This window comes from Macrotis lagotis, chromosome X, assembly GCF_037893015.1.
Source record: "Macrotis lagotis isolate mMagLag1 chromosome X, bilby.v1.9.chrom.fasta, whole genome shotgun sequence".
NCBI lineage: Eukaryota > Metazoa > Chordata > Mammalia > Peramelemorphia > Peramelidae > Macrotis > Macrotis lagotis.
This window is the reverse complement of record NC_133666.1, coordinates 70,691,827-70,719,493: the sequence shown is the minus strand read 5'-3', so window position 1 is coordinate 70,719,493 and position 27,667 is coordinate 70,691,827. Positions and strand designations below refer to the sequence as shown.

General features: G+C 41.2%; 1 protein-coding gene across 2 annotated transcripts in view; it reads right to left on the bottom strand.

Moving 5' to 3' along the window:
• Positions 1-27,334, bottom strand: part of IL13RA2 (interleukin 13 receptor subunit alpha 2) — a 32,922-nt gene extending 5,588 nt beyond the window's left edge. The window contains exons 1-9 of one of the 2 annotated variants that reach the window (XM_074200726.1): positions 27,174-27,334; positions 26,358-26,484; positions 22,573-22,724; positions 20,715-20,868; positions 17,504-17,624; positions 7,848-8,032; positions 3,956-4,101; positions 2,019-2,163; positions 541-711 (exon numbers count right to left, since the gene is read on the bottom strand). In XM_074200726.1, the coding sequence (XP_074056827.1) occupies positions 653-711; positions 2,019-2,163; positions 3,956-4,101; positions 7,848-8,032; positions 17,504-17,624; positions 20,715-20,868; positions 22,573-22,724; positions 26,358-26,484; positions 27,174-27,191 (1,107 nt within the window). In that variant the 5' untranslated portion in view covers positions 27,192-27,334 and the 3' untranslated portion in view covers positions 541-652. Of the gene's footprint in view, positions 1-540; positions 712-2,018; positions 2,164-3,955; positions 4,102-7,847; positions 8,033-17,503; positions 17,625-20,714; positions 20,869-22,572; positions 22,725-26,357; positions 26,485-27,173 lie in introns of those variants that run through there. The other variant, XM_074200725.1, reaches the window with a different exon arrangement.
• Between the last annotated feature and the right edge of the window lie 333 nt (positions 27,335-27,667).

Below are 27,667 nucleotides of genomic sequence, written 5' to 3'. Positions count from 1 at the left end.
ATAACTCTTTGACCAGAGTGAAGAGTATCTAGTCCCAGGCTAATGACGTAAATCAGGCCAGAGAAGCCCAAGGGAGTTCTCTCAAAGTGTCAGTAGTCTATCACTTCCTGGTTTTATGAATTGTATAGCTCAGAGAAAAGCAGGCACTGGAGCAACAGGAAAAAAGTCAAGTTATAGAAGCCCAAGGTCCATTACAGTTCATAGAATAGCAAAGTAATAAACCAAATGGTTCATCAAAATGGAATTTTGTCATCTTGGAAGCTCCATGGCCTAGCTAATGGCCATGTCCTACATTTGCTTTTTATTTTTATTATTATTTTATTATGCTTCTAACTAGCCACACAATTTCTTTCAGTCTATGGATGCTTAGGACACATTTTGAACTAGTGTTTATCTACAGTCTGATTTCGTTGGTTTCTTTCAAGATCCCAAATGAAATGTACTCATACAGTTCCACCTCTCCCTCCAAAAAAACCCCCAAACCCTCAAAAACATCATTTGAAATTTACAAAGGAAGAGGATAAATGTTATGCTCTTTAGTTTTGAAAGTTCCACTGTTTATTTGCTTAGAATATAAGATGTAAGGTTTTGTTTCTAGAAACAAAGTTGTCAGTGATACATTGGTGGCACGTCAGAGCTTTGACAGTTATATTCATGACAGTAAAGTTGATGAAGCACCCGTCTTCTCTGATATCAGGTCTTCACTTGACCCTAGAGGACAGTCACCAAAAAAAAATATTGTGAGCTTTTTCCCCTTGACTTCCAGCCCAACAATCATATCCAACCAGGGCAGGAGTAAATTGAACCCTGCTTCAAGTGACATCTCTGGGAAAACCAGGACTGACCGTTCCAATTGTTAGTCCCACACAACTGTCTCACACTGCCTTCATCCATCTAAAGGAAACAATCTAGCTGACACTTAGCTGTACAGACATGTGTTTGAATTTAGCTTTTACAAGGCCTTTGCTGTCTTCACATATTCCCCTTATTCAACCCAAAATGATAAAAATAGCTCTTTTCATTGAGAAGTCTCTTGAGGTTTGTCCTACATTCTTGAAGAAGACCATGACTTCAGGAAGATGATACCATGACAAGTATATGCATTGGATTGGAGTAAGAGGGACTGGGCTAAGTCACCAGCCTCACCCTCTCCTCTCAAGCCATCTGAATCTGGTGACCAGACATGAATCAGGAAGACTGAAGATGGTGCTGGATGTGAGGCAATCAGGGTGAAGTCATTTTACCCAAGATCACACAGCTAGTAAGTGTCAAGTGTCTGAGGCTGGATTCGAACTCTTATCCTCTTGACTCCAAGGCCAGTGCTCTATCTACTACACCACCGGAGAAGTCTGGTAGTATGAGCACATGGGGGAACACACACACACACACACACACACACACACACACACACACACAAAACCAACTAGAGCAATTTAAACTTTTGACTTGCTTTCTTCATAGATCTCTGATTCTGGCAAAGTAAAAGTAAAAGTAAATCCTGATCTCAGACCAGATGGTCTCTGAGAGTTACTAAGATCAAAAAAAAGAAAAAGAAAAGAAAATCATCACTCTTCATTGAACCAGATGAACAGTCTCTCCAAACCCAGCATGACTGGCCTGTCTTGGAGCTATATTCCAAACATTTGAGACTTAGGGCTGGGCTACCGAAACCAGTGCTCTGCTGAAACAGCTAGACTATGGCCAGCTCTAGTCTACTCCAAAGGAGGTGCCCAAGAGATCACATGGGAAAATAAGGAAACATCAATATATCTACAATCAACAACTGTAATTTTAACACATTATCTGAACTTGGAAATTTGGCATGAGCGGAATGAAAAGGATTCTACGTGCCAATAGCGTGGCTAGAGCCTAAACCCAGAGGAGGGCACATGATAGGTCCCTAATAAAGATTTACTTGGTACATCAAAAGTCCTCTTGACTCTAGGATCTGGCAAAAACCTCAAATGGTCTGATGTATCTCCCCAATGGTTTTTCCATTTTTCTCCCTAATCTCCTACCTTCTAAGCACCGCTGGGAGCTCCATTCACTCCAAAACCCTTCATTGGCACAATAAATATTCACTTTGTCTCTGACCCAGACGCAGAATCTTCTACTTCCATTTGATTTTTGCAGGGTGATCATTTCTTTTTCTGTTGATCTGGACTGAAAAACAAGAAAAACACACACTGGGGTGCTTTGATCTCACAGCCCAGACACTTGGCCTGATATTGTGACTTGGCTCTGACCATCTCACTGCAGGAATCTTCTGGGGTTGTGTCACTGGCTAGCTCTGGCAAACCTAACTTGGAACCACAAAATAGAAAGTTCAAGCATATTTATAAATGATGATTACAACTACTATGGGATGAGTGTTGGTGTATAATCATCTAAGAAAATTTATTGAGGGAATAAAAAGAAGATAGTCATTGTGTGTTTAATAGAGCCATTGATAGAACCTAGAGTTTGGAAACGAGCTGGAAATTCGTGGAAATTCATTCATGGAAATGAGTTAAACATCAAAGCTCCAAATTGCAGTTCTAGGGTTAGGTATCTGGAAGCTGACAATCTGAATTCAAAGGACACAGAAGCGATTTGCCTTTTGATGTATGTGTCCGCAGTGCTGAGGATCATCCCAGCCAAGGAATGAAACCATTTCTTTCTCTCCGTATTTAGAGTGAAATGTTAGACTGTGGCTTCTGCTTGTGTTCCTGAACCTCCATTGGCATTTCTAAGATCCAGATATCAATCTCATCCCAAATAACACTTTTTTGAATACAATACAGCTGCTACCATGATGAGGTAGAAGGAGGGACAGGAGTGGGACAAGAGACAAGAGACAAACATAGCTCTGACATGAACTCACAGTAGGATGTTAGATAAGTGCCCTCCCTTCTTTGAGTCAGTTTCCCCCATGATGGGATTAGATCAGAGCCATTCTTACCTATTCCTTGTTCTGCCTATAAATTGGACACCAATGTGATTTAAAATAGGAATTCAAGCTGGTACCAGTTATGTGGCCCTGGGCAAATCATTTAGCCCAATCTGCCTCAGTTTCTTATATGTAAAATGAGCCAGCCAAGGAAATGGCAAACCAGTTCAGTATCTTTGCCAATAAAACCCCAAATGGGTTCATGAAGAGTGAAACACAACTGAAATAACCCAACAAGGATGTCAGTACCAGTTTAAGAAGAAGAAAGAAATTCATGCTTTTCATTTATACATATTTACATAGAATCATAGGTCTGGACTCAAAAGGTATCTTAGAGGTCCTCTAGTCCAACCCCTTCACTTTACAGATGAGGAAACTGAGGCATAGAGTGCCTTGCCCAAGGGACTTGCCCAAAATCACACTTAGAGCAAATGTCAAAGCAGGGTTTGACTCCCAGTCTTTGAGCTCCGGAGACATTACTTCTTCCACTAGACTTACAAAAAGTCACCAGTCATTGCAGTTTCACAGTGAGCAGTGCTGGAAATAAGAGCTTATATTCCTATAGCTGAGGTCTCTCTTCCCACTTCCCCTTTTCTCTACCCTCCCCCCCCAAGCCTTGAGAAGGGTCTGCATTGGCTGGTATGATAGAGAGCATTGATTAATCATCTACTGTGCTCTGGGCTGAGATAGAAAGAAAGGTAAAAGAGATCTTGGTCCCTGTTCTCCCAAATTCACAAGTTAATGAGAGAGACAGTACATACCTACCTATGTACAAACAAACTATGTAGAGTTAGATAATCAGTGGAGGGAAGCAAAAGGCTCCTTTTTTCTCCTAAATAAGAACACTTTATATTAAAATGAAATACACATTATGAGAGATGGATAGAGATCCTATCTTTGAGTCAAGGTCTTGTTTGGAAGCTGGGGGCCTCTGCATCTCTGTGGTCCAGCATTAGCAGAAGGGGGAGTATCCTCACACCAATGAAAGCACAGGGCTGGGTCAGATGAAAGCAAACACAATTTTACCAGCCAGGAAGCGCCATCTTCTTGGAACTGAACTTCATATGCCAGGCATTGGGAGGGGATGGGCCCCTCAGGGGGCTTCCATTCCAGGTGAAACTCTTCAGGTTTCCTCTGAGTCAGATTGAGCTGTTCAGGGGGAGAAGGTTTCACTGAAAAGCAAAGGAGAAGAAATAAGCCCCCAGACCACTTCTAGTCAAGAGCAGTCATGCCATCATTGGAGGGGGCCAGGGCACTCTGTCAGGTAGTCCACCATACCAACCCCAATGATCCTCAATGAATAGGAAGGAAGATACCTACCCTTGCCTCTGCTAAGGTTACCTTGCTTGAAAGCTGAATGTGAAGAACCTATTACTGTTACTGCTGCTGCTGTTTCTACTACACAGTAGACACTAGGATCTTTCTTTTTAGTTGCCATTCCCATGTGGCTAGCCACATTCCAAGACAGGCTCTTGGGTCATCAGAGGGAATAAAAAGGCCCAAGTATGACAATTTGCTTCCGGAGACTTGGAATTTCAGGATTACCCAACCTCAACATGGCTGATCCCCCTGTGATCTGGCAGACCTGGACATATGGGTTAAAGTGTAGCAAGATAACCTAGTTCTTTAAGAGAGATTTGTAGGCTTCCTACATCATTCTCCCAGAGGAAAATTCAGAAAGGATTTCTGCAAAAGCACAGATTGATTATGGCCATTTGGTTAAGGAGAAAGAGATTGAATAAGGATTATTCTCATAAGGAGAGCCTGAGTAGGCAGGACCATGGTGGGAAACGGTGATGAAAGTTGGGTGTGGGGGAAGGTTTATATACACAGGCAGGATAATGCTTGCCCTAGTATATCCAGAATCCACCATCAGGACAAGATTTTCATTTGGGTATATGCTCAGGAGAGAACCAGACAAAGGGACCTGCTAACTGGAAACTCTGGGCAGTTCCATGATGAGAAGAAGCAGTTCCTCCAATGAGAAGAACAGTAAGAGAGGACACAGAACTAGCCTCCAATTGATTCTTAGATGAGACTGGAACTCTGAGGTTCCTTACTGATATACTCTTTTTAGACTTGAATACTTTCTTTCTCATTTCAATGAGCAACAACATCTTCAGAGGACTCATGAGAGAGAGAAGTGATAGACTACAGGTACAAGAGAGTATATGGTTTTTGGACATGGCCAATGAAGGAATTTGTTTTATTTGATACTTTAGAAATTAGAAACGCTTGGGTTTTTTTCAATTGGAAGGATAAGAAAGAGGGAGAAAAATAGATTTTAGTCAAGTGAAAAAAACTAACCTAAATTTTTAAAAAAGAGAAGGAAAACCTTTAGGGAAATCTTGTACAATACTAGAAAATCCCTGCCCAGATTGTTCCCCTGAGGGGCGGCTAGGTGGCGTAGTGGATAAAGCACTGGCCCTGGAGTCAGGAGTACCTGGGTTCAAATCCCATCTCATACACTTAATAATTACCTAGCTGTGTGGCCCTGGGCAAGCCACTTAACCCCATTTGCTTTGCAAAAACCTAAAAAAAAAAACCCAAAAATCAGATTGTTCCCCTGAGTTCAACAGAGTTAGATTTTATTTGACGAAATGATGCATTCTTTTTGTTGACAAAATCTACAGGAGAGGAGCTGGGATTGAGAGAAGAGCAAATAAGGGGAGAGAAGATTAGTGCAGACTAACGGAATCATTGAATCTACTTAAAAGGAACATCCCAGGCCAGAGTTAACTAGCACTCTGGGGAAGACAGAGATTTGCTGCTGGGTTTGGAAGGGGGGAACATATTAAGCAGCCCACCCACACACACAGACACATACACACCTACGTGATACATACACCATGGGACAGAATGCAGGAAGGAAAGAGCAAATAGACTGAGATCTCCCCACTTTGGTAGGAGAGAATTTCCATTTTTCAACCTAGATTTTCTTGCACATGTAAAACTGGAAGGAACAGGCAACTGATCACACTCTAGTTTTACCTCCTCTCAGCCTTGAGTGCTTGAATTAAACAAGGAAATAGTAGGACAAATGATTGTGGGGGTGTGGGAAGAAAGAGTCCCCAGTATCTAGTTCCTGGGTTAAGGGACTGATGCAGAAGTCATTGATTGTTACACATTCTGATGGATGATGGAAATTGTCCTTTTTTGGAACTTGTTAGTTACTGTTCTGCTGTCCTCAGTCTCCAAAGCTTGCTCTTCCAAGCTCACTCATCCTCTCCTGATTGCTCACAGTTTCTCTCTCTCTCTCTCTCTCTCTCTCTCTCTCTCTCTCTCTCTCTCTCTCTCTCTCTCTCTCTCTCATTTTATGATCTGGTACACACACATACAATAAAATGTAAGCCCCTGGAGGGTGAATACTTTTTTCCATTTTGCTTCTGTATCTTTAGAGAACTAAACTGAAGCCCATCCCAAGTTAGAACTGAGGATTTTAATGTGATTATTCTTTAGTAAATAAAGTCTGACTTGCACTAAGCCATGTCCAGAACAATTGAAGAGGGCCTGACTCCATGCCTCCATAGCAATAAGAAGCAGAGGAACAAGTACAGAGCTAATACTTTCACAAAATCACACCAAAAAGGCACAGGTTCATAGACAAATAGATAAGAACTGGACAGATCTTAGAGATCATTGCATCCAATACCCTCATTTTACAAAGGAAGAAAATGGGGCCAAGGTGGGGAAGTGACTTGCCCAAGAGCTCTGTTCCTTCATTGTCAAATATGGATTTGTTATTGATCAGTTGTATCTGACTCTTTGGAACTCCATTTTGGGTGCTTTTGGCAAAGATATTAGGATGGCTTACCATTTCCTTCTCCAGATAATTTTACAAATGAGAAAACTGAGGCAAACAAGATTAAGAGACTTGCCCAGGGTCACATAGCTGGTAAGTGTCTGAAGTCAGATTAAAAGATGAGTCTTCTTGACTAAAGGCCCTTCACTCTCTCCACTGTGCCAGCTAACTGCACAACAACAAATATGAGTAAATAACTTAAAACAGGTCTCACAGAAAATATGGTTTCATGTTCCTGGTACATCAGTTTTTTAATAATTTTTCTATTTAATATTGATAGTGCCTAATGTAACACCATCATCTGAAGAATAACAAATGAAATCATTTCCCACAGCTCCATAGTAATAAAAACCTTGACACCTGACACAAAATCAAAACTTGGTTGTAACTCTAGGAAGCAGCCATTTAAAGTCAGTCACATGGAAAACAAAGTGTGGCTGGGTCACAAATAAACAGTGTACACTGTAATGCAAGAGCCCCCGAGGTGGGCCTTTGAGATGGAAGGTATGGGGGTGGGGGGGAGACAGTTGCCAAATATGGTCAACATGACTTTCCTCAAGATTCTTCTTTGGATGACTATCAGGGGTTGAGACTGTGATGAGGAAGAGTTAAAAAGGATGTGTGACCCTCCTCTTAGAAGAGAGGCAGGAAGGGATAGTTATGAAATGAGTTTGTTTTCCTAGCTAAGTTTGTTTGGCTTAGCCATTTTTCTTTGTTACAAAGCAGGACTTGGCCAGTAGGCAGAAAATGGAAAGCAACAATAGTATAAAAAAAATAATAATTTTTTTTAAAAAAAGAATGAAAAAGCTTTCCCTGGGGCCTCACAGGTCCTAACCTAGAATCTATGGGTTCAGATTAATTGCTAAAAGGCAGGCAACAAACTGAGATCAACATGGAGCAAAAATGGTTCAATTCGCCAATGGAGTCCACCTACTTCCAAAGAACACACATACCTCAGGTCCTTGTGCATGGGCTATTTCTTTTTTCCCTCATTTTAAAATTTCTACTTTCACGCTCTACAGAGCATGAAAACTTCCCAAGGCCATCAGCAGCAACTGGGAACAGAAATGCCCTGACCCAGACAGATGAAAAATTTGATCATTTCATTGTCTTTACCTATATTTTGAAGTTGAAAAGAAAAATAGTTGGCCCTCAAGGGAAGGGCTGATGAAGATCCATTGACACAGATGTTGAAATCTCGATATTCTGCATGCTTCACATTTGGAAACCGGCATCCAACATGTCTTCCATCAGATTCTATGTAGTCAGCACAATGCAGAGCATGGTCTAGGCCCTCATACCTATAGAAGAAAACATTAAGGAAGGCAGGCTGAAACAGTATCAAGAAAAAGAACTCTGATAGACAGTCCCACTCTGAACAAAGGACCAAGGATGAAGCAGACGGATGAAAGTGTCAAGGTGAGATATATTTGTGTGGGAACACAGGCTATTCTAACAGACTGCCACCTGGACAGTCTCAGGAGCTGGCACGCCGCCCTGAGAGATAAGGTATGCCGGAGTCCTTGGGAGCTGGTCATTCTGCCCCACAGACCAAGGGCACTAGACACAGCTGTGCTTTACCACCTCCTCCCTAACGTACCCCCTTATCCTGTAACACAAGACGCTGCATATAGACACCGCTTGTGCTCCTCCCACCCAATTAACTCATTATTCTTTGTTCTACCCTGGAAGACCTAACAGTATGGCTAAGCAGTAATAAAATTGATCTGGAGGCATAAGGCAGTAGTGGCTTGACTCCTTATTCTCAGCTCCCCTCTGGGAGGCAGGTCACCACTGTGGGCCCCAAGGAAGCAAGCCACAACATATCTGAGTATGACCTATGTCTGGATTTGCTTGACTTAATTATGTATATTTGTTACAAAGGTTTTTTTTTATTTTGTCCCTCAGTTTAGAGGGAGGGGTAGAGGAAAGTCTAATATTTTCAAGAAAGAAGAAGAGGGGGGCAGCTAGGTGGCACAGTGGATAAAGTACCGGCCCTAGAGTCAGGAGTACCTGGGTTCAAATCTGGGCTCAGACACTTAATAATTACCTAGCTGTGTGGCCTTGGGCAAGCCACTTAACCCCATTTTCCTTGCAAAAAAAACCCTAAAAAAAGAGGGGCGGCTAGGTGGTGCAGTGGATAGAGCACTGGCCCTGGAGTACCTGAGTTCAAAATCCGGCCTCAGACACATAATAATTACTCAGTTGTGTGGCCTTTGGCAAGCCACTTAACCCCATTTGCTTTGCAAAAAAAAAAAGAAGAAGAAGAAAGGGGAAGCTTGGTGGCACAGTGGATAGAGCACCAGCCCTGGAGTCAGAAAGACCTGAATTCAAATCCAACCTCAGAAACTTAACTGTGTGACCTTGGGCAAGTCAATTAACCCCATTGCCTTGCAAAAAATGAAAGAAGAACAAAAGAAAGAAAAGATGACTATGAAAGGTATTTCTTTTAATGTACAGAAGTACACAGAAGGAGAGTCTAAAGATAATATACAAGCAGTCCAGGTTGGAAAATTATATTGAAAGTCCCACATGTTCCAAAATATTCATAGCAGTTCTTTTTGTAGTGGTAAAGAATTAGAAATTGAGGGGATGCCCATCCATTGGGGAATGGCTAAACAAGTTATGTTATGTGAATACTATGGAATATTATTGTTCTATAAGAAACTGTAAATGTCAGACTCTAGAGAAGCATGGAATGAATTGCAGGATCTGATGCTGAGTGAAGAGAGAAGAACCAAGAGCACTATGTACACATCAACAACAACATGGTGAGATGAACAACCTTGATGGAAGCAGCTCCTCTCAGCAGTTCAGAGACAACCGTATCAGACAGGCTATGGACAATGTTATCCCCATCCGGAGCAAGAAAAACAAAACAAAAAACCAACAGAATGTGCTGAGCACTTAATTATCTTTCATGGATCTCATTCCCTTAATCCTAATTCCTCATACTGAAAAAAGACTAATCTGTGAACATGTTTATAAAAAATATGAATGTACAATGCAAATCTGTCTGTTTGCCACTGGGGGGGAGGGGGTGGGAAGAGAGGACATAAGGAAATTTTGTAACTTAAAAATATAGATGTTCATATGGATGAAAATAAATAAGACAATATGACTGTTATCATATACCACTTTCTCTTGGTTCAGAACATTGGTTCTGCTGATCTCATTCTTCATATTTTATGCATCTTTCCATATTTTTCCTTAAAGAGCTTAACAGCACAAGATCATATGCCACCACTTGTCTGGACATTTCCCAATTGGCAGGATACTCCCCAGTTGGCAGGCATCCCTCCTCCTTGTACAGGGTCAGTGTAAATATTATTCTTATAGATTATATTATAGACAAATACTTTCAAACATACATTCAACATTGTATATGGAAATACTTATTTTATTTGTGGGTTGTTAGGTTGGGATTTTTTTTTAATGAAACTGGTTTCTCTGCCATTTGTGATGGGCTATGTGCTCAGCTACCAGGTCTCTTAAATGCCACAGATAGGGCTTCACAGAACTTCTATGATAAATCCACTTTTTCCTTCCTCTCTATACTTTGCTTGTGAGCACACACATAAATCTTCTTGGCTGAAGGCTAGCTTTGACATGGAACCAAAATCTGCATCAACATCATCACTTTTGCTAAGTAAAACACTGATGTATTTAGCCAAGTCATGGTCAAACAAGATCCACAGCACAGAGCCAAGGGACAGGTTCCTGGTACAAAGCGTCAAGAGGATTTCTGCTAAAATATTTGGCCAATTCTACATCTTCTCAACTGGACTATGTCTACCTCACATCCCTCCATCTTTTCCTGAGAAATTCCACAACTGAGATATGTCTTCAGAATTCTTCTAATCTATCAATCTAGGATTCCTGCTATAAAAAAGAAATAAAGTAAGTCTAGAATGACCTGATCTTAATGAAGCCATGATAGCTTTCCATGATCACTGATGGCTTTTCTATAAATTCAATAGCCATCACTTTAATAATATGTCCTACAACTTCTCTAGCAATTGAAGTCAGGCTCATGGGTCTATTATTTGTAGAATCTGTTCTCTTTCCTCTTCCATAAACATGTAAATATGTAAACACGCCATTTTCATGACCTTTGTTACTTCTCCCATTAGCCATGTGGTCAGGGAGAGGCACTAGACCAGAACTTTCATTGACACAAGGACTCCTCGGATCAGGAAACTTTACCTACCAATGCAGGTTTGTACCTTCTCCGTAACTCACAGTCTTGGAAATATTTCTGAAGGGGCAGCTAGGTGGCACAACGGATAGAGCACTGACCCTGGAGTCAGGAGGACCTGAGTTCAAATATGACCTCAGACAATTAATAATTGCCTAACTGTGTGACCTTGGGCAAATCACTTAATCCCATTCCCTTAAATAAAATTTTTAAAACAGGAAAATTATTAAAAAAGAAAAAGCTATCTGGAACATAGAAGTTACTGTAATCCAGAGGTCATGTCTTTCCAAGGAATTATAGTACTAGAGGATGTGGTTCATCTAGGCCAACCAAGTTGAACTTATCCAGAACAGCTAAGGTCTACTTTTTTACTACCTTTCTACTTAGCTTGGCCATCTCATTAGCTCTGTATGTTCTGTCCTTTACATTCCAAAGACAAGTCTTCTTTTGAGAGAAAATTAAAGTAAAACAAGAGTTCAATGCTTAACTGAAAATAACATTTTAAAAATAAACCAAGAGTTCAACAGCTCTACCTTGCCCTTGCCAGATTGTTGTCATCTGCTTGAGCCCTGGGGTCTAGCCTTGATTAGGTTCTCCTATCTTGGGGTGGCAAGGTGGCTCAGTGGATAGAGCACCAGCCTTGAAGTCAGGAGGACCTGAGTTCAAATCCAGTCTCAGACACTTCATAATGACCTAGCTGTGTGGCCTCAGGAAAGCCACTTAACCCCATTTTGCCTTGCAAAATCCTAAAAAAAAAAAACATTCTCCTATCTTCCCTAATATAGCTCAAACAAATAGACACATAGGTCAAGACCCAATACTGTCAGTGGTTCTTCACCTTCCCCCAGTATCCAGCTGCTTTTGAGCCCTAGCACACCTAATTCTATTCATCTAGAGTGATGTCACCCCATTGTACTCATCCCCCATTCCATGTGCTCCGAGGCCATTTTCTTTCAAATCGAAAATTGAAGTCAACTGAGGAATTCCCTGTATATCTACATCTATTTCTTTATGTGATTCTTGTTCTTCGTCATCTCACTTATTTTTCTGGGTATCATTGTTTCAAACTAAAAAGCTATGGAAAAGCTGAATATGTATAAATCCTTTACCCAAACACTTAAGAAATTCAGTGTGATCATCAATTCATCTGGGATCCTCTAAGTTTTGGAACTGGAAGGGATTGCAGGTCATTTATGTCATTTCCCTTGTCTCCCCTGCAGAGTCAACTTAAACCACCTTCCCTCCATGGATGTCTACCCTAAACTGAAGGATGAACTTCCCAGCCTGCCCTTGTACGATGGAGGCATTCTGAGGCTTTTCTTTATCTTGATGCTAAATCTATCAGGTGACCCTTTCAGTCTCTCTTTATTCTGTCCTCTCCATCTCCCAAAAAAAAAAAATAAGAGCAGCTCACACTGACCCAGGCCCATCCTGTTTATAACAGCACTTTCCTCAGATCCATCCTGTTCTTTCAGGAATTATCATGTCCATTCTGAAGGGTCAGAGGACAAAGAACCCATCCAACCTTACACAACTGGTGAGTCATGACCTGCAAAGGTTAATCCAGACCTCTTGATTTCAAATTCAGTATTCTTTCCATTGCTCTAACCATTCTCTTTTTATTAACAGCCCATGATATACTCTGAGACCACCAAGTTGCCCCTCAGCCTTCTCTTTCCCAAGTCACATTTTTCAGTCTCCTGTGCCAACTGTATTCAGACTAAGTATCACTAAAAGAAAGGACAGTGGTCTACTAAGTGAAAATTTCCTGATTCTATGATCAATTCATGCCAGTACTTGTCAGAAGGTATTCCATAATGCTTTTAACATGCAAGTGATACATCAAAGATCACTAGGACATTTGGCATTTTTTAAAACCCAGAAACACAGTGAGTCAAGTAACATTAGGTAAATATTATGCATAAGTGATATAGTGGCGCCCCCATGTCAGCCTTTGAAAGTTAACAGAATTTCCAAGAGTAATACCCAGCTACCTCTTGAAATAAAGGGAAACTCTATGGGTATAAATGATTTCCAACAGAGAGAAAACCTGAATAAATGCTACTGAGTACTATCTAAAATATCCACACTCAGTGATTAATTGCAGCCTTGTTAAAGTCCAAACTTTTTTACACTATCATACAACAAGGCTCCCACACTCCCCTCAATGCTCTCTTCTAGCTGCATCTCCCCTTACTTCCCTTTCAGTCAGACTCACTTGTCTTTTCATGCTTTTCCATTTGTGTACCACAGTTCCTTATACCAATAATCCTCTCCTCTCCTTCACCACCAATTTAAAGTCTTTTAGAGCCTTTCTTGTCTCCAAAGCTACCTCCTCCCTTCAGTTTTCCTGATTTCTTTGCTCTCTTCTGCTCCACCACCAAGCTAGAAGTCAGAGAGGCTTAGAGGGCACTCAATAGATGTTTGGCAAATGAATGACCCCATCTCTAACTATAGAGTCTAGCATTAAGAAACCTGAGATACAAAACAGGAGACCTGAATCTAAGGTCTGATCAGTCTTTAAATGAACTAGGCAATGTCAGATAGGTCTCTCAACTTTTCTAGACTTCAACATCATTAGTCCTCAAATAATGATGACCATCTGACTCCTACCTACCTCACAGAATTATTATGAGGGGGAAATTCTTTTTTTTTAATTTTTTTTGGTTTTGTTTCTAGATTTTTGCAAGGAAATGGGGTTAAGTGGCTTGCCCAAAACCACACAGCTAGGTCATGATTAAGTGTCTGAGGCCGGATTTGAACTCAGGTGCTCCTAAATTCAGGGCCAGTGCTCTATCCATTGTGCCACCTAGCCACTCTGAAAGTTCTTGAGGTAATGGACTCACAAGTAGAACACTTGCAAATATCAGCTTGACATGGTTGGGGCCAGTTTATCTGTACTTCAAGTCATCAAATTGAAGAGACTTTTTTGGCTTTGGGCAAATACAGATAAAGCTACAGCTGGGACATTGGAAAAAGTGCTAGGATTTGGAATGATAGCCAAGGTCACGCAGGCAGGGCATGAGGTCTAAGTCCCTTATCTTCTTTAGCACTCATTTACCTGCTCTGTGAAATGAAGAAGGTGGACTAGATGACATATGGGCTGCTTTCCAGCTATAAATCTAAGATTCTCTAATATCATTTGGAGTCTGAGATCTAAAGGAAATCTTGAGATCCATGTCTGTACATTTATATCGAAGTGCATTCTCTGACTCACAGTAGTATGAAGAGGAGCTGAGCTACTTGGGTCTCTGCTAGTGAAGGACAAGTTCCAAAAAGTCATCCTTAAACTGGAAAGCTTTTGAGTATAGACCTGGAGTGAGTATATCACACGGTGACACATATTATCTGCCATTTGAAGACCAACTTGACTCATTACGGGGGAGCTCTTGATGAGGTTGGCCACAAGATGATACAGCATTCCCAAAAGCCATTCGTGAAGTAGTTGAGAGACTGAGTTGTGCAAGAAGGGAAGGGATGCACATTGATAGATGGACGTCATTAGGGGATATTTAACTGAGAAAAGATAAGACAGGGGCAATGTAATAGCAGAGTTAAAGTATTGAAAGGGTCACCATGTGGAAAAGAGGGGTTAGAGTCATTCCTTTTGGACTCACAAGGCATAAGAGGGAGTAAAGTGTGGAAGTTACTGAGAGGAAGATTTAGCTTTAGCATCAGAAAAAAGTCTTTTTACTAAGGAGAAGCACCACAAAGCCTCTAAGGATGACCTTAGAGATAGTAGAAGCCTCCTGTCTGGAAAGGGGACATCTGAAGACAGAGGCCATAAGATCACTTGCCTGGGATGTAGTAGGAGATAATTTAGTTCAGGTGGGGGTTGGAGTTGAGGGCTTCTGGGCTGCCACCAAGCTCTGTGATTGTGTGACCCCCCCCACGAGAGCTCCCACATTCAAGTTCTCATTTGGACTTCCATCATCATCCCCAAGACTGAAAGATGTGACTGTACCAGCCTAGATCTCATCACCAGAAACACCAGTCTCCAGTGTCCAGTCATGATAACTTAAGTAGTGAGGTTTCTAAGACCAAACCTGATGTTTTAGCCAAATTCAGATACTGTTTGGCTAATGAGACCTCTTCCCAAGATCCCAGGGCAATGATTTTCTTAAGTATGAAACCACACTGACAAAAGACTGCTTTGTAAAGAAACTTTGCTGGACCAAAACATGAGAGGTTGCAACATCCATGAACAGACTAGTCTGGGAGGAGTTGCTAAAGGAGGCCAAAGATGAAAGAATATGTACTAACTGAATGTGAGGGGCTCATGCATGGCTTCTACTAGTCATGGAAAACAATTTTGGAACAGGAATGGAAAAGAAATTGTGCCAGATCCCTGGAAAATCCAACTCCTTTCTGATCATAAAACAAGGGGAAAGGGGAGGGAGGCTTCTAGCACTCAAGGTTCCAGAAAACAAAAACTTGAATCTTGGAGTTTCCTCTTACCCAATCACACCCCAATCCCCTTCATGGAACACCTCACAATATGAAATTTGATCTTCATTGAAAAACAGTGGAAAATCCCTTTGAAACTGAGCCAAGTGACCAACTGACAGGAAGGAGAATGAAGCACTTATTTGGTCTAAGACAGTCTAACAGATATATCTTTGGACTGCAACATGGAAGACCTAAGTTCTAGACCCATTGGGTGATCTGAGCATTTTCTCCATAGCCCAGTTTCTCACTGGCATGATGGGAATAATGATGTTTATTGAAATCCAAGCCTTCCCTTAAAGCTCAATTCCAATGCCCCTGATGAGGGAAGCCTTCTGTCTCTCCCATTAAGTGATCAATCAAATGAGATATTTGGTAAGTGCTCAGCACAGCACCTGGTATATCATAGGTACTTGTTCCCTTGCCCTTGCCCTTGCCCTAGCCCCTCTGATGCTTTTATCATATATTATTTTTATTGTGATCAACTAGGTCCCCCACTAAAGTCATCCTCTAAAGCAGGGGTGGGGAACAGCCAGCCTATAGATCGTTGGGGAACAGCCAGCCTATAGAACAAGGTCCACAAAATCATTTTGTCTGGCACTGCCAAGGCAATCACAAATAGGACTTGAAATTCAATAAATCTAGGAGCTTTTTAGGAATGAATGAATTAAATGTTTGACCAAAGAGAGGAGGCTAATTTTAAGGTGATCATTTTGTATGGCCAGACAATGATGATGTAAATATTTAAATGGTCTTTGGAAGAAAAAAGGTTCCCCACCTCTGCTGTAAAGTCTTACCTCCTCTAATGTCTCTCAAGTGAAGTAAAATCAGAAGCTCTAAAGAGCTCTGTCAAGCTGGACCCTTGACTTAGTACAGTTAATTCAAAGCTAGAGCCCTTCTGTTCAGAAAAGGGCTTTTGTCACTTGTTTTATGTGGCCTGAATCAAACCAGGGTCAAGGAAGAGTTTGGCTTGTTTTAGAAGGGTAAAATTCTGGGTTTGTTTGTGTGCAGCAAGGAACGAGTCAATAAATCGGAGTAATTGAAGATAGATGAGGGGTATTATTAAGGGGTCAATCTGTGAAAGAAGACAAGAGGGAATAGGATCAATAAGGGCAGGCCACGGTCTTGGTGACGAGAGGGACCACCTCTTCATCAAAAGTTGGAGTAAAGTGTAGACAAGGAGATGATACCAAGGGACTTTGAGAGGCAGGAGAAAGCCAAACTGGGACATCCAAGTAAAAGGCATCTATTTTCTTAGCCAAGAATCAAATGGGGATCCTCTGCTAAGAGAGTAGGTATATAAGGTTCAGAAGTGACTTCTGCTGTCTTCCTGTCTTTGTACAGACTGTACCTCCTCCCTTTGGGGTTCTCCCTTATCCCCTCTGCCTCTCAGAGTCTCTAACTACTTTCAAGGTTCAAGTCAAGTGCCACTTATTTCAACAGCCTTTCCCGATTGTGTAGAGCTTCCACAATATTCCTCTCTCTTCCTTCTACATACTCCTTCCCTCTGGTAGAATAGAAGCTCCTTGAGGGCAGGAACAGCACAACCCCTGGGATACATTAGGTACTCATTGAATGAATGAATGGATTTAAAGCCAGGATCGTCACAATGCAAAACTCTTTCCCATTATAAATCCATCTATGTAGAAGATACATAAGAACTGATTCCTCCATGGTAAGAATGATTACATCCTTCAGATCATCTAATACAAAGTTCTTTCCAGTGACCAGAACTACGGATCAAGGTTTGGTTCCTACTCCTTCTTATGCACCCATTTCCAGTGATCATTCTAAACACAACAAACCACTGACTTTAGAGTCAAGGAACCTGGGCTCAAATCCCATCCCCATCACTTACTATCTGTATGACCTTGGGCCACTCACTTCTCTACTCTAGACCTCAGCTGTAAAATGAGGGGCTTGGAACAGATGGCTCTTGAGGTTTCTTCCAAGTGGAGACCTAAGGCTCTCTGGACTATAAACAATAGCAGGCTATTATGAACCAATGACTCCAACAAATAATAGAAGATTACCTCAACTCAATGTCCCTCAATGACTACACATAATGTGGAAACTGTTTTTGGTCATTTTACTCCTCTTAAAAAAATCTCAATTAATGAATACTCACCAATAATACAAGTTGTAATTTGCCCCTTCAGGAATTTTTTCTCCTGGTTTCCAAGTGCAGTGTAGAGATTTCCAGTTATAATAGATACATTGCATTTCCCTGATTTTGGTCTCTGGCTCTCCTGTGAAATGGAAAAATGATGGGCCCTTAGAAGGTTGGAAAGGTAAATTGATGACTCCACTGAGAAATCACCTTGCAACTTCAGTTTGTTTTGCTGTTTGTCCTTCATTCTTAAAGACCATTATATCAGGGAAGTGATGACATGACAAGCAAGTGAATCGGATTTGAGTGAGGGGGTGCTGTGCTAAGTCACAAGCATCACTTTATCCTCCAAAACCATTGGAGTTCAATAGCCAGATAGGAATCAAGATGACTGGAGATGGCCCTGGATGTGAGGCAAGAAGGCTTAAGTGACTTGCCCAAGGTCACACAGATGGAAAGTGCAAAGTGTCTAGAGGCTGGATTTGAACCTAGATCCTCTTGACTCCAGGGCCAGTACTCTATCCACTGTGCCACTAAGCTGCTCTTTCAACTTCAAGTAACTCTCTTTGGTCATCTTTACATCTCACATAACAACCAACTTCATGAGACAATTTTCCAAATTGTAGAGTACCTTCATTTTAATCCAGGCCCATGACATACAAAAGCTCTGGGGAAGAGTGTATTAGTTTTAATTTCTGCCCACACAAAAGCTACAAAGCTAGAGAAAAGTTTCTCTGAACATAGGCTAGCTAACATATTAAAGTTTAAAATGTGAACTTGCTTCATTTCACCAAAATACAAGCTCCTGAGGAATATGATTGGTGAATCTAGGTTTCCAGAAGAACTGAGCATTGAATTTCTTTCTAGTAAACTTTACTACCCTTCATCAAGGCCTCCCTAACTGGTATCACCCTAGTCACCTTACTCTAGTAAGAGTGGCAATAGAGTAGAGGATAACCTGGAGGCAGAGATTCAGGGGAAAATTCTGCCTCTTAAGAGCGATCATTTCCGTGACTTCAGACAAGTCAATAACCTCTTTCTGAGTCTCAGTTTCTTCCCCTGTAAGATGCCCACCTTAAGAGGCAGCAAGAATAGAGACAGGAAGACCTGGATTCAAATTCTGTATTTGACATATACTGGCTATGTGTCCCTGGACAAGTCACTTACATTCTCCCCTCAGTGCCCCAGACAATTTTCTAAGACTAGACAATTTTAGAGATGTCTGTCTGTATCAGTGGAAGGTTTAACCACTAGAAGTTCACTTTGCCAATGAAATCACCAGATTGCCTCCCAATCCCATCCTCTAAAAACTGACCTCACTGTTGAATGCCATAAGAAAGGCAGAACATTGCTGAAAGACTCAAATATAAATGTATCTGAAGGGCTATATCAGTATTCAGTACTGTCATCATTCATTGTACTGCCCAGAAACAATTAGTGTTTAGAAAAACAAAATAGCTAATGTTCTGCCCCGGCTCCTATGACAAGACCTTTTGGGTCCTGTTGTTTCAGGATGAGTAATCTAAACTGAAAACGCTGACCAGGTCTATGGATCTATCATCTCTTTAAAAGTTATGAGGCAGCAGGGGGCGGCTAGGTTGTGCAGTGGATAGAGCACTAGCCTTGGAGTCAGGAATACCTGGGTTCAAATCTGGCCTCAGACACTTAATAATTAATTACCTAGCTGTGTGGCCTTGGGCAAGCCACTTAACCCCATTGCCTTGAAAAAAATCTAAAAAAGAAAAACAAAAAAAAAGTTATGGGGCAGCTAGTTGGCACAGTGAATAGAGTACTGGCCCTGGAATCAGGAGGACCTGAGTTCAAATTCAGCCTCAGACATGTAATAATTATCTAGCTGTGTGACCTTGGGCAAGTCACTTAACCCCATTGCCTTACAAAAATCTAAAAATGAATGTGTGTGTAAAAGTTATAGAGAGTTTTTTTTTTAACAGGGATAAATGCAAAATGATTGGAAGTTCAGGGGGAAAAAGAGTTTTCAGGGAATATACCAGGAATGGATGTTTACCTGTCTACAACCCCCTTCTGAAATAGGCAGAGCATTAATTTCTATTAGAGTAAATAAATAATATGCTGGAGCAAACAGGCAAAATCTAACTCTAATCATGATGACCACCTCAACTGGCTGGTGTGGTATATTCCCATTGATTCAAACTTCTAGATAACTGGTGAAGGAGTAGATAATTTGTTTCCTTGCAATGTTTTCTTGTCATTGCATCATAAGGACCTTTGGCTTCTATGTTCTATGCAGAATGAGGATGTAGCAAGGCTTGAGCGTCTGCATTGTGAAAGAGGATGGTGACTGCATGGGGATCACATTGGAAGCATTGGGTCCAGCTAGAAGTCTGTATAGCTTACATTTTTGTGTATCGCATTTAATCACCACTGATAGGGTCAGGAGATGGGATATCCATAGGAGATGGGACTCAGAGTGCATGGACTCCCCAAGATTCTCCTTGAAACTGGTTTGTTTTTTTTTTTTGTTAACTGCTGGGAGCTTAGTTTGTTCTCATTTCCTTCTTTCCCGTAAAAGTCTAACACCAGAATAAATTCCAGCTAATAGGGGTTCCAGTCAGTTAAATTTTATTTAATTGAGGTTTAACTATATTAAATTTAATTTTTAAGAAAATTATATTTTATAATAAAATCTAGAAAGAAGAAGGAAGCAGTATGGAAAGTACATTGGCCTAGAAGTTAGGAGACCTGGATCCTCCTGCTTTTCAATGTGACTTTGGATGAGTCAGTTGCCTTCCACATAAAAGGAGGAGGCTGAACTAGATTGATCTCTAAACTGCCAAAGAGTTCTCCTTTCTGTGATTTTAAGTGTCAAACAAGTGACCCACGCACCATTTCTGAGTGCAGTACAAACTAGATTAAAATCTAATTGGAAAATATTTAACAAGATAACTGAAACTCAAATAATGTTAATAAGTGCTTTTCCAGGCCACTCTGAGGCCTTTTGGCATCTTTATGTATGGTTCCATGGCTCCTGGCTCTCATTGGATTTGACTTCATACATTAGAAGAATAGCAAAAGGTTCTGAAAGCTTAATCAGAGTAGTCAAGGATATTACTACTCCAATAAAAGTGACTTTAGGAATCAAGGACCATCATTCTTGCAAAGATGGAGTCATTTAATAAACCCAAGGTAAATCCTTTCCTATTCACTTTGATCTGGCAAGATTCAATCTGAAGGAAAACTGTCTCCTGACCTTGCAAGGGAATCCAGAAAGAAGTCTGTGTCCATTTGCTGTGAACATCCGATCCATTTGTACAATGGCCCATCAGAAGCGTTTGAATTTTTGCTTCAACTCCCTGGTTGAGGTTAAAACCGTCTTCATAATTCAACTTCTTAGTAACAATGGTCTAATTGGAGTTTTTAAAAAAATGACACAGTCAAGCTGTGAAGTAGCCTTGGAATAAAGAACCACATTAATAAGACCCTAGACATCATTACTCTCCTGCACAGCTCCCAGTTTCTAAGGCACTCCTGATAACTATTAGGAGCAAAGGTCCCAGATCGATTGGTGGCATAGTCTATCCTTCATATTTCAGTCATTGAAACCTTTGAAAGGTTATATATGGAACTCCAGATGTTCCAACCCTAATCTTACAGAGGGTGCCACAACTTAACAACGTGCATCCAGATAGGCAGATATATAGATGATAACAGACAAATGTATAAATTATAAAAGGTAAGAATATCTAGAAAGATATATATAAAAATATAAATATATAGATGATATAGATATATATGATAATAAAACAGACAGGTAGATAATAATAGCTTGATACAGAGATTTGGATTATAGAAATATAAAGAGGATATGGATATAAATATAGAGATGATAACATAATATACAGATAATATAGATAGAAATAGAGGATATAGATACAGATATGTAGATGATAATAGAATAAATATATCAAGGATAGAGATACCTATAGATGAAGATATAGACTGATAAAAATGTATATATATATTTGCATGCACAGTGAAAAGTTCAAGCATCACCTGAAGCAAGAGCAGGGAAAATTCACCTGGTGATTACCATATTGGTCTGGCGCTGCCAAGGAAAACTCAGGTGGGACTCGAAAGTCAGTAAATCTTTTAGGAGTGAATTAATTAAATATTTGATCACACATGGCCCATGAATGATATTATAAATATACAAATATCCTTTGGAAGAAAAGAAGTTTCCTTCCCCTGATCTAAAGTAAAGCCAGGAGGTAACTAGAGAAACAGCCTGGGCAGAATGGCCCATCCTCCCAGGAAGTTAGTCCATAGTCTTGAATGACGGTAAAGAGAAAGAGCAATGTTAAGCCCCCCCTTTTCCCCTTGCTCCATTCATCTCCCACCTCCCTTCAAAATACACACCCAAATTTCTCTGGTAGATATTGGAGGTTATAGGGTTTTTTTCTTACTCTGAAGTGCCACTTGAGCTCAAATAAAGCTTTCCTAGCCATGAATCCCTAGGCAATATCCCTCTTTCCCCTAAAAGTCTAACACTAGAATATAGTCCAGGTAATAGGAGGTTCCAGTCATTTAAATTTTATTTAATTGAGGTTTAGCTCTATATTAAATTTAATTTTTAAGAAAATTATATTTTATAATATAATCTAGAAAGAAGGAAGCAGCGTGGAAAGTATATTGGCCTAGAAGTTAGGAGACCTGGCTCTAGTGGTGCAGATCCCTGTAAACCAGCACAAGGTTTACAAATTGGGCCTGAGGTTGGTTTGCAAGAGAACCTTAGCATCTGGAGGTTTTGAACATAGAGGAGGTGTTGTAGCTTGGGGAAGACTGACTGCTAAGTAATGGATCACAGAGACTCAACAGGACTACCACTTGGGCCTAGGTTTCTGTCATTCTGTTCTGTATTTAAGAGGCAATTATGGGGTAGTGGAGAAAAGCCTCCATACAAAAAACATCTCTGCCCCTTACTATGCTATGACCTTGGGAAAGTTATTTCTATAGTAAATAGTCCCAAATCTACAGGAAAGTGAACAGTATTTCCCATTTCCCATCATGCAAACAATTAGACCCAACAAGCAGAGACCGGGTTTTCTTACCTCCCAGTCTTCACTGTCAATGTTCCTGTATCTTAATTCATATTGTACCGTACAGTTCTGGAAGATGCCCAATGTAAGAGGGGGCTGCCATTGCAAATTGAGGTGACCTAAAAAGCCAGGATCTACAATCTTCAGATTATGGGGAGGATCCACTGAAAAACAAACAAATTGAGTCAGTGGCAATAGCTCCCACTACCTTTGTAGAAATCCTTTGAAACTCAGTGTCCCTTACTTTCAGTCAACCATCAAAAAGCGCTAGGTTTTTCCACGGAAAAAAAAAAGGAATAATTTGTTGACAATAGGATTCTTAAATTGATAAGTATATGAGGGGAGCTTGTCAAGAAGGTTCCAATTATCCCCCAGAACTGATTTACATCCAGCTATTCAGGAGCATAACTATTGCACTAACATAGCTTTCCTTGCCCACATCACCTCCCAGTGACGCCTATGCCCCTGCAGGGGTCCATCATTCAACGGATCAACATATGGCACCTTCAGCTGCTCCCAGTCATGAGCTCCTTAATAATTCTCCTCCTGAATGTTGCAGGATGCAACTCTGTATAAAAGGAGCAGTGTTTTACTTGGAAGAAAAGCACATGAAAGTATACCAGCTACCAGATTGAATGTTACTCATAGAACCCATTCAAAATGAGGAATTTGTCTGGTCAGTCAGCCGAGAAGGAGGCGGATTGCACTGACTATGGACAGGTACTGTGCCCACCGGAGTAGTTGCATTGGGAGAAAGAAGCACTAGAGGCATCAAAGTATAAGCTCAAGTCCCTTCCTCCAGAGTTGACAATTCCCATGCAATTGGAAAGACATCACTAAAATAAAGGAACTAATCAGTCTGAGACTCAGTCTGCCAAAGCTTCATGTTCTAGAGAGTATATTATCGAGTCAGCGTCATCTATGTGCTGGACCCTGGGATATAGAGACAAATAGCTCTGGTGGTGACAAGGTTATACCAGCTTTGAGGTGATCCCAGTCTCTGCAACTCTCTTCCTCTGTTTAATTGAGGAGCATAGTATAGTAGAAGAAGGAAAGTCAGAAAATCTATGTTCTGCCACATTTTCACTCTATGACCTTGGACAAGTCATTTCTTCTCTTTGGGAATTAGTTTCCTGATGAATCAACTGAGGGAGGTGGACTAGAGGGTCTGAGGTTCCTTCCAGCCCCAGGATTGATTCTAATGCAGAGCATTACTATTGCAGAAAGGCAGGGTCCAGCCTGTTATCATTCTCTGAAGGTACAACACAAGAGGGGAATTTTGAGTTAGGAAATCTTGTTTTCCCCTTCACAAATAAATGTAAATGGCCTGTTTTTCTTCCAGCAAAAGTCACCAAGCAACTTTTTTTTTTCAAAATTACTTTATGCAATTAATTCTCTTTTGACCCAAGGCTTCCTTAAAGTCCTTCTCACCATATTTTGTTTGGGTTTGGGGTTTTTCCTGAAAAATCCTGTCCATCCTGGTGAGTGCCAAGTTTTTCATGAAGGCATCCATTTCGATTTGCTTGTTTGTTTATTTCTACTGAGAGAGAACTGAGCTCTGGCTCCCTGCCAGGTCTAATCTGAAGCCTTCAAGGCAAAGAGAGAGCAGATGTCCTGCTAGCCAGGACCGCCTGTTATCATTAACCAGCAGATGGCACTTGGGCCACATTGCCCAAAATGACAAAAGCAGGAGAAACAGTTCTAAGAGTGTCTATTGGCTTACCTCCACTAACCAGAATTCTGAGAAAATGAGACATTGTGGTTAATTTGTGTTTCTCATCACATGAGGTTCTAAACAATGGCTAAATATAACTGCCAGTATTGGGAAGTTGGAGAAAGCCGAATCCCATAACTCAGGTGGACAACCATCCAAGGAACTTGGAATGACCCTACCAGCTAGCAGGTTCATAGAATCCCAGAATCACCAAGGAGAAAGGGACTACCTCAAACCATACCTGCCAAGAGAGGCATGGTATTGTCCTTCAGTGTGATGGAGAGCAGTACTCAATGATTCTAAGATTTGGAGATGCAAGAGAACTTGGAAGCCATCTCATCAATTCCCTCATTTTTCATCTGAGGAAACTGAGATTCATGGAACTAAGTGTCCAAGTAATGGCATGGCAGAGGCCAAATTTAAACCCAGGTTCCCTATCTCCAAAAGCCAACACTCTTTCCACTGCACCATGCTTAAAACTCAGCATGGTCACCACTTGACCTTTCAACCTCATATTCTCATCCATAAAATGAGAGATAAAGAAGAAATGATGTCCAAGATCCCTGTGGTGCTCAGGATCTCAGGGATTCCATGGAATTCCCTCTATAATACCAATAACAAGTGGGATTCCAGACCAGTGACTCATTGTAATCCTCTCCTCCCCACCACCATCCACAAGACAAAGAGGTCTGCCATTCTCCTCCATCAAGCTGAATGTCTCCTTTGGGAGATTCATTTCCCCTTTCTCAGTTAGCCTTGGGAATTCACTGGACATTAAGGAAAACTGAATTTATTTTGATTATTTATTCCAAGGGCTTTTACCCTCAGAGGAGAGAGAGAAAGTAAAGGTCTGTTAAGTGAAAAAATCAAATTATAGTAACTTTAAAATTAAAGATAGACTGAATTTTCCCTAGTCATGTGATCAAATGGAATCTCCTTCAGTCACTCAGTCAATCACTTAACAAAAATGTATAGTGCATCCTATAGGAAGACTGGGAGCTACTTGAGGACAGGGACTCTCTTTTCCCTTTCTTTGTCTTCCAGGTACTTGACATGGCTGGCCAGTTAAGGAATCAATCTTTGGTAAACAGCCATTATGTCCCAAGTGCTGATGTAAAGAAAGGCAAAGGACAGTCCCTGCCCTCAGGTCTTCTTATAACATATAAACTACTCTAGACAGACAATATTAATACTAGCTACCATCTATCTAATGCTTACAATGGGCCAGGAATTGTGCTAAGCATTTTCCAAATCTGATCTCATTTGATCCTCACAACAACCCTGGGAGGGAGGTGCTGGTATTATCCTCATTTTACAGATGAGGAAACTGAGGCATATAGAGCTGAAGTGACTTGTGCAGGGTCACAAAGCTAGTAAGTACCTAAGATCAGATTTGTACTCAAGTCCTCTTGACCCCTGGGCCAGAACTCTCTTCCCTGCACTACCTGTTTACTTTAGACAGAGTAACTAGAAGATATTCTGATAGAGGAAGGCACTAACCCCTGGAGGGATGGGAGCAGGTAGTATCCTTGTCTTCTGTGGTCATAGTAAGAGCCCAACAAATGTTCACTGTAAACATGACCTGGCCTTCCCTCAGCCCACACTTCCATAAGATAGACTCTCCTTGAGGATCCAATTTGAGAAACCAACAGAAAGCCCTGCTCTCCAACCCTGCCCTGCCTTCCTTCCGGAGTTTAGCACATTATACTTTACTACATCTATCTTACCTAGCTGTGGACACCCATGAGCCATTACTGAAATTACCAGCACAACTCAAGGGGCTCTGGCTGGGGGAGCCAGAGAAGCTGCCTCTGCCAGTCACTTCTCAACACAACCTAGAAGGCCATAGGGCTTTGCTTGTGCTGGCGGGAGGTGGGGGGGGCAGTTATTTAATTTGAAATGAAGACCAAAGGGTCAAGAGCATGACTTTTAGCAGGAACATGCCTCCAGAAACAAGGGTTTCCAGGCCCATTACCTCCTTCAGAACTTCCTCTAGAGAAGTAGAGTAGTCCAGAAAAATCTACTCAGTCCCTTCTAAATGAAGCAGAGACTAGAAGGTGTGCCTGGCATTTCGCTGCCTTACCTGTTATCTGACTGCATGAGGAATAGCTGTGTCCCAGTAACACAAAGAGAAAAGCTGAATAGACCCATTTGGGATATCTTGCTTTCCAATACATTTCTCCAGGGTATAATGCCAGGCAACTGGTGGTCTGGGGGAGGAAGCCACGCATTAGATAGGATCTCATCCAACATAATCTGTTCTGTTAAAACAGTACTTTACACAAGATAGTTTGATGATCATCAGTCATAATAAGAGAAAGCCTGAATATGAAGAAAAGAACAAGAAAAACCTAACAATAATGACAAAGACTATGGGGGAGGGAGGCCATATTTCCTTGGCATGCAAACTCCCTCTACCTCCCAATACTAGAGCTTCAAAGCTGCCTCCTAAGGGCCAGGTAGGAACAGTCACTTAACTGCCTAGCAGAGTACATAAAGCCTGGGATCCTCTTTGAGTCTCCAATAGCCCTTTGAGGCAAGTTCCAGGTTTTATCATTCCCATTTAATAGATTGCAATCTTAATTGGGAAGCAACAGGAACAGAAAACCTTTTAACTCTAGCTATAATAAATCACTGATGATTCTAATGCCCAATGAATGGAAGACAAGCTGACAAACGAAAGAGCTAACTGTGGTCACTACTCATTGCACATCCCTAAACAAGAAACTCTCCTTGAACACATTCTGCCAGGGAAGTTCTTGAGAACAGGTGCCAGAGGCAGTCAAATATGTTTCCGAGGAAGAACCAGCTTGAGAGAATTAGCTTCACTAGATGAGTTGCTTACTCATGCCAGCTTGATTCCCCCAAACCCTCACGATGACTTCCCCTCCAAACTTACCCAGGGAACACTCTCCATTCAGTTGTCTCCAAAGTCTCCCTCCTATGTCAGATTGTATTCTGATAGCCCCACTCCTCCTCTGGCTAGAAGATTTCCAACTGCTCAGTTGTCTGACTCGGCTAGCTTTTGTGGGGCCATGGATTTTTCCTGGGCTTTATTAATAACCTCTTTCCTGCCCCTCTTTATTATGTTGCAGTATGAGTCACACAGCAAGACTGGTACTGAGGGGGGGGAAACCACCTATGATTCACTAAGTGTGTCTCTTATTTGTCATCTAAGAAAAGATGACATGAGAATTATTCTGTAACAGAAATGATTCCTCCCTCAACACCCTCCCTTACACCGTTACCCAAATATACACATACATATAAACAACTTCTGACTTTGATTTATGATGTGTTTTCAAAAGAATTTGTCCTCTTCCTTCTCTTGCCTCCTCCCTCTAGCTGACTATGTAACCCTTCCTGAGTCTCTGGCCAGGTTCGTTCATTATA